Here is a 12,332-nt window from a genome sequence, read left to right on the forward strand (position 1 = left end):
GGATCCAAAGCTGGTTATTTGGATTAGAGGATGGCTGGTGGATAGATATCAAAGAGTGGTGTACAGAGGAGCTGAGTCCAGGAGAAGGCAAGTGACTAGTGGTGTACCTCAAGGCTAAGTGCTTGGTCCTCTATTGTTTAATTTGTACATCAATGATATTGGGAATACTTTGAAGGGAACTTCACTTGTTTGCTGATGATGCAAAATTAGGAAGCACGATAGTCAATTCAGATGATGTAGATATCTTGCAGGATGACTTGAATAGGCTGGTGGTATGGACTAAAGTAAATGGCTGTCAGTTTAATGTGGCTAAGTGTAAGGTAATGTACTTCGGGAGGATGAGATCACATGCTGTTTACTATATTAATGGAACTGAACTGCAAGAAGTTGATGAGGCAAGGGACTTGGGATCATTGTGGACAGAGAACTTCAGTTTAAAGGGTATATTGCAAAGATTTCCAAAGCATCACATCAATTACATAGTTGTTGAAGAACACACACAAGCAGGGATAAGGAAGTTATTGTTCCACTTTATAAGGCATTAATTAGACTGCATTTGGACTATTGTGCACAGATCTGGTCACATGAATTTCTTAGTGATGAAGAAATGGTGGAGAGAATTCAGAGGCGAGTTACAAAGATTGGTGCAGGTCTGTGGGATGTTCCCTACCAGAATAGATTGAAGATCTGTGGGCTCCAAAAACTAGCTGATAGATGTAGGAGAGGAGATATGATAGAAGCATATAAATTATTAAAGGGATTTTACAGGGTTGATACTGAAGACATTTTTAAGACCAGTGCAGGAAGAGAGAGAACGAGGGGCCATCCCTGAATATTATTTAAGAGTGTGGTTAACAAGGGTGTTAGGACTAGATGAGTCTTTTGACTCCATGGTTACAGTGCTATAATAATGATAATATGGAAAGAAAATTAAGTAATCCATTTTATATTTTGTGAATTATTTTACTAATGCATATTTTCACTTTCAGGTTCAGTGGAAAGGAACAAAATACTACATTTGATACTCTGGAAAGTTGAAAATCCTGCTTTACTATATTTTACTTACATTTTATTTTGTCTAATTATTTCTGCTTCATGTGAGGTACTAACATGAATATGTTAGATCCACAAAGTACCAAATTACAAACTTATGAAAATGCAGAGAAAGGCAAAATGGAGTCTCCTGAAACTTGTATTACTGAAAACAGTGCTGTCAAAATTATTCAAGAAAGACATGTGACGTTTTCTAAAATGAATGAAAAAGTATTAATATCAACTGAAGACCAACCAGATAAACCTGAGAACAGAAATGAAGATACTCCTCTAATGGAGCGGGTTAGTTTCTTTTATTATTTTGTTGAAAATTAGCATTTCTTCTTTGAGTAGAAAAGTTTATTCTTTCCTTTTTTTAAAATTTCCTTTTTTTAAAATTAAAAAAAAAAGCCATTTTTTTTAAATTTTTATAGTAGTAGTAGTAGTTGGTTTAAATTATCTTAATTGTTAAGAAATTATCTTTTTTTTTTTTAAATTTGAACTGAAAACACTTTCTATTTTGTTAATTTGTTGCTTATATAGTGTAAGTGCTTTATTACCCTTTACTCAAGTGTAAGCAAACTGCATTTTGCATATGAAATATATCCAAGACTACTTGTATGTAGATGTTATTAACTTCACATTAGTTGCCTTGTTATCCTATCCTTTAAGACATTGCTATGGGAATGGTCACCATGCAAACCGGTTTTGACTTTCATTGAAGTGTCAAGCAGCAAAATGGCATAATGTATTTATGTCATTTTGTACACGAAAACCTTGCTTAACGCGATTAATTAATCCATCAATTAATGTGCGCTAAGCGAAATCGTATTAAGCGAATACAATAAACAATAGGAATAATTATAATTCATTCATCAGCATAAATTTGTAAAAAAAAATTACAGTATAAGCTATATTAGAGGATAAAATCATCAATGTTAATAAAAATCTCTTGCTTAAATTTTTATTTAATGTATAAACATTTGATTGAGTTACTATTTTTTTTACAAATAAATAAAGTGAAGATGTTTGAATCGTACTCGAGTTTTTCATCTTGCGATGCAATTTGCAATAGTTGGCGATCGCTTGATCAAGATTTCGGCAGACTTTGAAGCTTCGTTTTCCATATCACCATCAGTATCAAACAAAATTTTCTTAGCATACTCAATAGGATTGAAAACTAGCTCAAATTCTTTTGCAATTAGCTTCTTAGTCATAACATTCTCTTCTTGTTCATGCTCCTTATCTTCTTTTTCTTCTTCATATGCATGCTGTTCTTCTAGCTGAAGGAGATTATTCTTGCTTAACTGTTCTGAATGGGAATCGAGCAAGTTTCTCACATCTTCATTATCCAGTTCATTAAATCCAAGTTTTTTCCATTTGTGTTGATTTCTTCAATAATGTTAGGTCTTGATGACATAAATACATTAAAAACAAAATGACATAAATATATTAGCATAACGTTATTTGCGCACGATAAACTAACATAGGCTTGAGTTGCCTTCTAATAAAAGCGTAAGACAATCTTTAGATACTTTGTATCCTGGTTGAGATGTTTCAGTTTTATCTAGGAAAGTTATTGCTGACATACACTTCCAAAAGGGACCAGTTTCGTCGACATTGAATATTTACCGATCATCATAATCACTCTCCTGCATTAGCACACCCAGGGAGGGGAGGCCAAGGGGCTCTGGCCCCATAAAAGAAAAAGAGAAAAAACACTAGAAAAATTTCCAAAAATCGTTTCCTGATTAAAATTCATGTTGTGTCGTGTCTTCTATTTCTATGCTACTTATGAATTAGTGGTCACATAAGGTGGGAATATCCTATAGCGCTCGGGAATCCTGGCCGCTGTGAACGAAAGCGAACGAAGTAGTGCTCGGGTGCTATTTTGTTTGCCCTACCACAGGTATCATGTATTAGCGATCACTGCAGATGCTCAGTCATAGCTTGTATGCAATGCGTAGTGTGTATTCTCAAATTGCCTACTCACCCCCCCCCCCCCCCCCAAGATTAAATCTTGAGTGCTCGGCCCCCTCCAAGATTAAATCCTGATTGTGCCACTGTTCTCCTGAATTATCCTTTGCAATTCTTCAGGAAACTTGGCTACAGAATCTTTATCAGCACTAGCAGATTCCTGTTATTCTCATGTTATGCAGTCCATCTTGATTTTTAAAATGGTCAATCATCCTAAACTCGCAGTAAAGCTTTCACATTTCTCTTGAAATTTGGTTTCTTTCAATGAGGTAAAAATATTGAGAGCTTTTGCCTTAATATTCCCTGTACTAAGAGGAGTTCTTTTTTGGTTATAATCCTCAATCCAGAGTGATAGAAGACGCTCCATCTCGATCATTAAATGGCTTCTATTTCAGGTGATCTGCATGCTTAAAGAAGCAGTAGCAACTTTTCCTTGTTCTTTGTATTCTTTGCTCTTATTTAATAATAGTCCAAACTGTAGACTCGCTGTATCCCAGGTCTTTCACAATCATTGTATTACTAGCACCACTTTCATGTCTCTTAATGACTTCCAGCTTTTTTGCTCGCTGCAGATTGGCGACAAAATTTTGTGTAACGTAAAAAAAATGTTAACTGATTAATCACTTGCTTAAAGCAAGAAATAATATCATTTCACTCAATTGTGCATATCGAATTTGCGTTAAGTGAAGTTTTTCTTTAGCATAAATACATTAGCATAACGTTATTAAAATACTCTGTATCAGAGATTAGTTGAACTAAGTTTTTACACTGGTTAGAAAGTAGATTACACCAAACAAGGAATTACATTCTTATTTTAATTTTCCGGGCATAACCAAACAAAAAAAAAAGTTTGCATGTCAAGTATCTCCAGAATTACACTGCTTGTATATGAAGGATGTTGACTTCACATCATTTGCCTTAGTAGTCAACAAAATGGCTTCTGTATAAGTAGCCTAGTTGTGAAGATTACTTCTCATGCAAATTTTTGTTTGCTTTTACAGCGTATGCCTCAAGGGCTCACTTTATTGAGTACGGGCATGGCAAACCCGAGGTACTGGGTTTGCCATGCCCATACATGTACATCTGTTACATTATCTGTAGACTGGTCCCTCCCCTTTTTTCTTTCTTTTCTTCTTGTTCCTTCCCCTCAATGCTATTAGAGTATTCGAGGGCTAGGGGTGAATCTTTCCTATTTTGCTATTTCATCTTATGTGGAAAGGGCCTCTGCAACCCTACGACTTTCTTCTTGCAGTGACTTTACTCCAAAATGTTAATATGGTTGTGCCTTATAACACATCTCATGCTGCATCGGCTGTCGCGTTCAGGCTTAGGCAGAGGGTCCTGTTCAAGAAGTATTATTATTATTATTTCGGGCGACTCCAGGAGTCCTTAGACTCATCGAGGGAGTCCCTAAACATCATGTCCACACAACTATGCAATTACATTCTCACAGTATCTATCATACCTTGCCTTGAACTCGTTCACCGTCATAGCACCCACAACAGACTCTGGCAGCTTATTCCACTCATTTACCACTCTAAAAGTAAAGAACCTAGCTCTAACACCCCTGCTAACCACACTCTTGCCCAGCTTCCATAGGTGTCCCCTAGTTCTCCCACCACCAGTCCTGATCTCAAAAATATCCTCTGAATTAATCCTATAGAATCCCTTTAGCAATTTGAATGTCTCAATCATATCTCCCCTTTTCCGCCTATCAACTAGTTTCTGCAACCCACAAATCTTCAACCTGTTCTCATATGGTTCATTCCATAGACCTGTTATCATCTTAGTCACTCGCCTCTGGATCCTCTCCACCTACTCCCCATCAAGAAGGAACCGAGGTGACCGAAGGAACCCAGTCGAGATGAGGTCTTATCAAGGCTCGGTACAGAGGTACAATAACTTGCTTGTCTCTGCTCGTCAAGGTATTTTTCAACAACGGAGTGAGTTGATGAGCTGATTTAGCTACTTTTGCAATGTGCCCCCTAAACTTCATCTTCCTCTCCACCAACACTCCCAAGTTCCTGGCCTCATCAATCTCTTGGAGTACAGTTCCACCAATGTGGTATACTGCTGCTAATCTTTTCACCCCAAAATGCATAACCTTACATTTTGTCACATTAAATTGACATCCATTCTCCTTAGCCCAGACCTCCAATCTATCTAAGTCATCCTGCAAGACTTTGACATCTTCTGCATTCACTATTGCCCTACCCAACTTTGCATCATCAGCGAACAAATGAATTGTTCCACTTAAATCCTTCCCTATATCGTTAATGAACAGATTAAACAGCAGTGGTCCAAGAACAGAACCCTGCGGCACACCACTAGTCACAGACCGTCTTTTGGACTCTACTCCTTAATAAACTACTCTTTGATATCTCTCCATCAACCAACCACCTATCCATCTCACCAACCCTATATCCATTCCCATATGTTGTAGTTTACAGATTAGTATTCCATGTGGTATCCTGTCAAACGCCTTTGCCAGGTCCAGCAGTATCACTGTAAACCCATTTCCCTTATCCAGTTCAGCCGTCACCTTATTATAAAACTTGAGCAAGTTACTGAAGCATGATCTACCCTTCACAAAGCCATGCTGTCCCCTGTACAGTATCTCATTTTCATCAATCCATTCCTGTATTTTTCCCTTGACTACTTTCTCCAAGACCTTGACAACGACTCCTGATATGCTGATCGGTCGGTAATTTGCAACTGTAGTCTTGGATCCTCCTTTATGCAGTGAAACTATTTTCCCTTCTTTACACACCTTCAGGACTAATCCAGACCTGAGACTCAGATTAAACAATATGGTCAAGGGCACTGATAATTCCTTAGCCGCTTCACGCAAGACCTGTGCCAGTATACCATCCAATCCCACAGATGTGTTAACATTAAGGTTCTGTAATAGACTAGTCACCTCCACTTCATTCATCACTATTCCCGTATAAACTAATGGTTCCTTCATTTTTTCAATGTCACCACCTGGATGATATGCTTTTGCAAAGTGGGCGCTCAGTAACTCCACTATATTGACTGATTCAGTGACCTCCTTACCATTGTCATTCCTTAAAATCATTTTGCCGTGTACAGTTTTTTTCTTGCTTGCAGCATATTGAAAGAACTGTTTGGGATTCTCTTTTGCTTGCATAGCTAGTTTCTTTCATAATCCTCTTTTGCTTTTTTTACCGCACTCGTTACCTTTCTGGCCTGTACTTTATACCGTTCGTGTGCCTGCAGGTCACCCCTTTCTTTAAATTCCCTCCACAGTTGTTTCTTTTTTTGCAGCTCCAGCTTAATGGTGTTATTCATCCATTTAACCCCTACTTGTTTTACTATTCGGACCCTAGGTATACAATCAGCCATAACCCTCCTGTAAATGCTCCTTGACCACTTCTCATGCTCTATCGACATCCAGCCCTTGCAGTTGTACATGACATGGCACCGATCTCAGCAATCTCCTAAGCTTGTCATACTTGCCAGCAGGGTAATTCCACATATACCCTGTCTTAATCGAAAATTCCACACCTTTAGCCACCTCCCAGGTGAAGACCTTATGATCACTCTCACCAATAGGTGGCAACATGGTCATATTCATTACGGTCAAATTCTCAAATGCTATTACCAGGTCAAGCACTCTCACACTCCTAGTATTTTCAATTACATGCTGTCTCAGATAGTTATCCCTTAATAATTGAATAAAATCCTTTTCCTTCCTCACATGTGTCCTCTCCTCCTTCCAATCAATGTTACCATAGTTGAAATCCCCCATAATAATTACCCTCCTTCCACTCATTTCATCAATTTCCCTATGCATACTATCTCCACCATCTATTCCATCACCTGGTCTATAGCAGCACCCAACTGTATATTTTATTCTGCCAGTTTCAATCTCACACCAAATAGCCTCAAATGAGCTCCTTTCACTATCCTGCGATACAACTTCAATTCTCCTTGGCTGCAGTTCATCAGCTATCATCAATAATGTATATTACAGTCTCCATCAAAAGTCAGTGATACTGTGAATGAGCAACACAGAAGGTATAAGATTAATCTTAGAAAGGAATTTTACATAGGCACATGGAATGTCTGGGGTTTACAGATGGGTACTCTTGAGATTATCTGTAAAGAGATGGATAGGTATAAAATTGACATCCTGGAAATTTCAGAGACCAGATGGAATGGAGGTCACTTCAAAAAACAGGATGGTAAGCTAGTTATTTACTCAGGTGGTGACTCAAAACATCATGGGGTAGCTGTGATACTGAAGATACCTCAGGCAAGAAGCCTTCTTGGTTATAACCCCATTAATGATAGGATACTCTCTATTAGACTACCAATGTATCAATTGTGGTAGTTTATGCACATGGATAGGACTGAAGAAGAGAGTGAGGAATTCTATGAAAACTTACAAACTGTTTTGGACTGCCTACCAAGGAGAGACATAAATGCAAAAGTGGGAAAGAATATAAGAGTCAGGCTGGAGTGTGGCATGTTTGATCTGGGTGAATGTGACACCCATGGTGAAAGACTTGGAATTTGCCTGTGCTGACAGATTAGTTATTACCAATGCCTGCTTCCAGAAACATCCACGATGGACCTATACTTGGATATCTAATATTGATAGGTCAAGGCACCAGATTGATTACATCCTGGCTCTCCAGCGGTGGAAGACAAGCATCTCTGATGTGCATACTTGTCCTGGAGAAGATTGTGGTACAGACCATCAGCTAGTAAGAACCAAAGTAAGACTAAGACTCCGAAAACTTGCAGGTCAGGCACATCCCACTAGATTGGATGTTAGAGTAATTCCTAGTGGATTCACAGAAGAAACATCAACTCGGTTGGATGATTTTTTGGAGACCATTGAAGAGAACTCACCAGAAATGCTTTGGGAAGGAGTCAAGGTGATAATACAGGATACAGCAGAGAAATATCTCGGCCGAATAAGAAGACTAAGATACCCATGGATATCAGATTCAGCATGGGAACCAATCAAAAGACGGTGGTTGGAAAAACAGAGACACAGGTACTGAAGAATACAAGAGATTACATAGAGAAGTCAGAAGAGCCATCAAGCAGTACAAGGAAAAGTTCTATACTAATAAATGTGAAGAAATAGAGTTCCAGATGAGAAGGCACAATTATAAAAGGGTGTTTTATTTAGTTCGTGATTTAAAGCACAAGTTTAAGCCTAAATCGAATGTCATCATACCCAAAGGCTGATATCGGATCAGACCACAATCCTGTGATCATTAAAGCAACAATAAAATTAAAGTAAGCAATGAAACCTATAAACATAGAAAAATATGATCTTGGCTCCCTTAAAAATCAAGAAATACAAGATAAATTTTTAAAAGAACTAGCACAATCCACTACTGTTAATGTTCGTGATTATACCAAGTATCCTTACCCTAAAGATGAGATTGATGATAGATGGCAGAAATTTAAAGAGGGCATAAAAAAAAAGGCAGTAAAACAAACAATTCCCAAATTTGAGAAGAAAAAGATGAGTAAACCCTGGATGAATGACAAGACACTGAAAATGATGGAGGAAAGAAAGAAACTGAAAAATCATCCTGAATACGAGAACTTAAACAAGGAGATCAGGAAAGAATGTAGGATTGCAAAAGAACTATGGCTCAACAACAAATGCAAGGAAATTGAACTTCTGGACAAAAATCACAAAACCAGAGATCTTCATGAAAAAGTTAGGGAGCTAACTAGCAAATCTTGCAAAAGGGTAGCTCTCATTGCATTAAGATACCAGCGGAAACATCCTAACGGAGAAAGACAAAAGGAACTCTACAATCATGATAGAAAATAGATAAGCCGATGCAAGAAGATTTGGAGGGGCCTACTATTCTTACCTGGGAAGTAACAAATGCCATTAGGAAACTGAGACCAGGAATGGATGGAATTATGGCAGAATATCTAAAATATCTAAAGGCTTTAGATGATAAGGCTATAAGATCACTGACTGACATATGTAACAAAATATACGAAACTGGACACCTGCCAAAAGATTTTAAGCACTCAACGTTCCTACCAATACCTAAAAAATCAAAGACAATCAAATGTGAAGAGTACAGAACGATCAGTCAGATAGCAAAAGTTATGTTATATATCATCCTAGAAAGAAATAAACATAAAATCAAAATGGAAATTAATGAAACACAATCTGGTTTTCAGGAAAATGAAGGAACTAGAGAAGAACTCTTTAACATCAGAACTATTATAGAAAGATATCTGCAGAAAGAAGTCTACTTATGTTTTATTGACTACACAAAGGCATTTGACAATATACAACATGAACAACTAATCAAATGCATTAGAAATTTAGGAGTAGATGGTAAAGATACCAAATTACTGATAAATCTATATTGGGAGCAAACTGCCTCAATAAAAATATCAGGAGAAATCTCGGAGGAATTCCCAGTAAAGAAGGGTGCCAGACAAGGCTGTGTTCTTTCTCCTATATTGCTTAACCGCTATACTGAAAATATCTTCCAGCAATTAGAAGAATTTAAAGGAGTCAGCATAGGAGGCAGGAATATAAACAACCTGAGATATGTGGATGATGCAGTACTGGTAGCTGAAAATAAAAAAATTTTCAAAACCTACTAGAAGAGACGCTGAAGCTAAGTGAAAAATATGGACTTGATTTCAACTTCAAAAAAACTAAAAGCATGCTGGTAACAAGAGAAAAAGGGAAAGTACCTGATATAAATTTTAAGATGAGGAAATACTTTAGATCAAGTAGAGAGTTATATTACAGAGAATTGGAAAGTGTGATAAGGAAATCTTATGAAGAATAGAATTTGCTAGATCAACCTTCATTAGCATGAAAAACATTCTGACCTCAAGGGAAATTCACACAAAAACAAGAATTAGGTTCTCCAAATGCTACGTATGGTCAACACTGCTATATGGAGCAGAAACCTGGACAGTATCAAAATATTGCTAAAATAAACTAAAAGCCTTGAGATGTGGATCGTCAGAAGAATTCTTAGAGTCCCATGGACTGCCAAAAAAAACTAATTTAGAAATATTAGAGATGAGTGGAGAAGATAGGAATCTGTTGAAAACCATTAAGAAAAGGAAAACCACCTACCTTGGTCACATTCTAAGGTATGAATCCCTACAAAAAACACTTCTAGAAGGAATGATACAAGGAAAAAGAAGAAGAGGAAGACAAAGAGCAGATTGGATGAGAAATATTAAGGACTGGACCTTATTGTCCTATGAAGGATGCAAATGAGAAGTGCAAAACCGTACTTGGTGGAAGCTCATGGCAGTCAACCTCCTGGAAAGAGATGGCATCTGACAAGACAATTCTTTAGTATAAGCAACCAAAGTTTGCGGCTGAAGTATCTTCAGGACTGGGATAACTCGTGGCAAAGGTGGACTGACTTCACATCATTTGCCTTAGTATCCCATAATGCTAAGCACATCTCCTTGTGGACATGTATAATACTATGCATTATGGGAATGGTCACTACCCAGACCTTTATGGAGGTCTCTTCAGTGGGAGCCAGACCCAGAGGTGATACCAAGGTTGAAGCAATGCAGAAGTCATTCTTCAGTGAAGTCAGTCCACCTTTTCCACGCATTGCCCCAGTCCTGAAGATACTTAAGCTGCAAACTTTGTTTGCCTACACTTGGATAAAGGATTAGACTAAATATATAATTTGTAGCCTAACCAAGTGAAAAAAAACTTCCAACATCTTTCTCTAATTCAGAGTAATTTAATAATAAGGTGTGACACCTTTTGGCAACTCATATATGGAAATATGACTTCTGCATTGCTTCAACTTTGGTATCACCTCTGGATCTGGCCCCCACTGAGGAGACCTCAATAAAAGTCGAAACTGTTCTGGGTAGTGACCCTTCCCATAATGCATAGCATTATACATGTCTGCAAGGAGATTGTGGGATTTCATGTGAAGTCAGTCCACCTTTGCCACGAGTTTCCCAGTCCTGAAGATAGTTCAGATGCAAACTTTGTTTGCTTGCACTTAGAAAAAGGATTAAACTAAATATATAATTTAATCAATACTGATTAAATTATCAATTTAATCAGTATTGATTAAATTGATTATCAATAAATATTAATTGATAATCAATTAATATTTATACTGTTATTTTGAGAAAAACTACTTCAGTGATACTGACTCTATTAATGTTTCTTTTTATGCGATTAGGACCTTCTTTTTGCAGCAACATTAGTGTCCGATGCAAAGAATTGTCAACATTCTGACTTTGAGATGACTGATAAAAGTGTGAGGTATTCAATAAAATCCTTTCCTTACAAAATTAACTTTATGTAGTTTTTGTAAAGATTGATATAGTGATTTGAAGAATTCATATGCTAATAGGAATAAGAAATAAACTATATTATCTATTATATTAATTTGTCATTAATACAATTATTTATTTATTTATTTTATTTATTTATTTTTTTTTTTGCATACTTAAGAAATTTATTTTAGATTTTATGGCAATCTTACCATCTGAAAATTTATAATCATGCACATTATTGGCATTGTAGGTAGGATTATAACAACTTCTTTAATGCCATAATGCCCACCACAGAGTATTATATTCCTATCTATCCACTGCTGGATTTTGTCTTTAACCAACTTTTCCAATACTTTAACCACCACTCCTGAGAATTTGGTACGTCTGTCTTAGAACCACCTTTATGTGATGCAACTATTTTGCCCTCTTTCCATTCCCTTCAAAGCTTGTCAGAGCAGACTTAGATTGAAGAACTTCATTAGAGGCACTGCCAATTCTCTTCCACATTCATGTAGCACACGATCCAACATGCCATCTAGTCCCACTGCTTTATTCACATTGATATTTTTCAATATGTTAAGTTCCTCCTATTATCTACCTCAATTCTGATGACTACTGCATCTGCAAAATCTCCACCTGGATGATATACCTTTGCAAAGTGATCACCCAGCAACTCAACTATTTCTTTTGTTTCTGTCATCTGCCATCTTATCCCTTAGCAACTACATGCATTTCACTTCCATCTTGCCATGCCCCCTTTTCCCCTCATACCCAATCTATGTTCCTGTAGTTGAAGTCACCCGTGATAATTGTTATAATAACTGAGATAGTTTTCTATGCATTAGTGTTTTGAATTACTCTAGGATCATCACTTCCTAAACTATTTATTTTGTTTTTATTAAAACATGTTAGAATGGAACATCTATCTAATTTATAATCACTATTCAAGTTAAAATTATTCATCTTGTTTCTGAACAATTCCTGCATTTTGAACCAGATGCACATCATCTGGTTCAAAATGT

The 12,332-nt window shown here is 37.0% G+C and overlaps 1 protein-coding gene across 2 annotated transcripts in view; it reads left to right on the forward strand.

Moving 5' to 3' along the window:
* Nucleotides 1–1,126: 1,126 nt before the first annotated feature.
* Nucleotides 1,127–12,332, forward strand: part of LOC150104641 (two pore channel protein 2-like) — a 480,610-nt gene continuing 469,404 nt past the window's right edge. Inside the window, exons 1-2 of one of the 2 annotated variants that reach the window (XM_090395240.1) lie at nt 1,127–1,335; nt 11,214–11,296. In XM_090395240.1, the coding sequence (XP_090251366.1) occupies nt 1,174–1,335; nt 11,214–11,296 (245 nt within the window). In that variant the 5' untranslated portion in view covers nt 1,127–1,173. The remainder of the gene's footprint in view (nt 1,336–11,213; nt 11,297–12,332) is intronic. The other variant, XM_090395242.1, reaches the window with a different exon arrangement.

Source organism: Typopeltis vanoorti, chromosome 7 (genome assembly GCF_054136105.1).
Source record: "Typopeltis vanoorti isolate ZY-2024b chromosome 7, IOZ_Tvanoo_1.0, whole genome shotgun sequence".
Taxonomy (NCBI): Eukaryota; Metazoa; Arthropoda; class Arachnida; order Uropygi; family Thelyphonidae; genus Typopeltis; species Typopeltis vanoorti.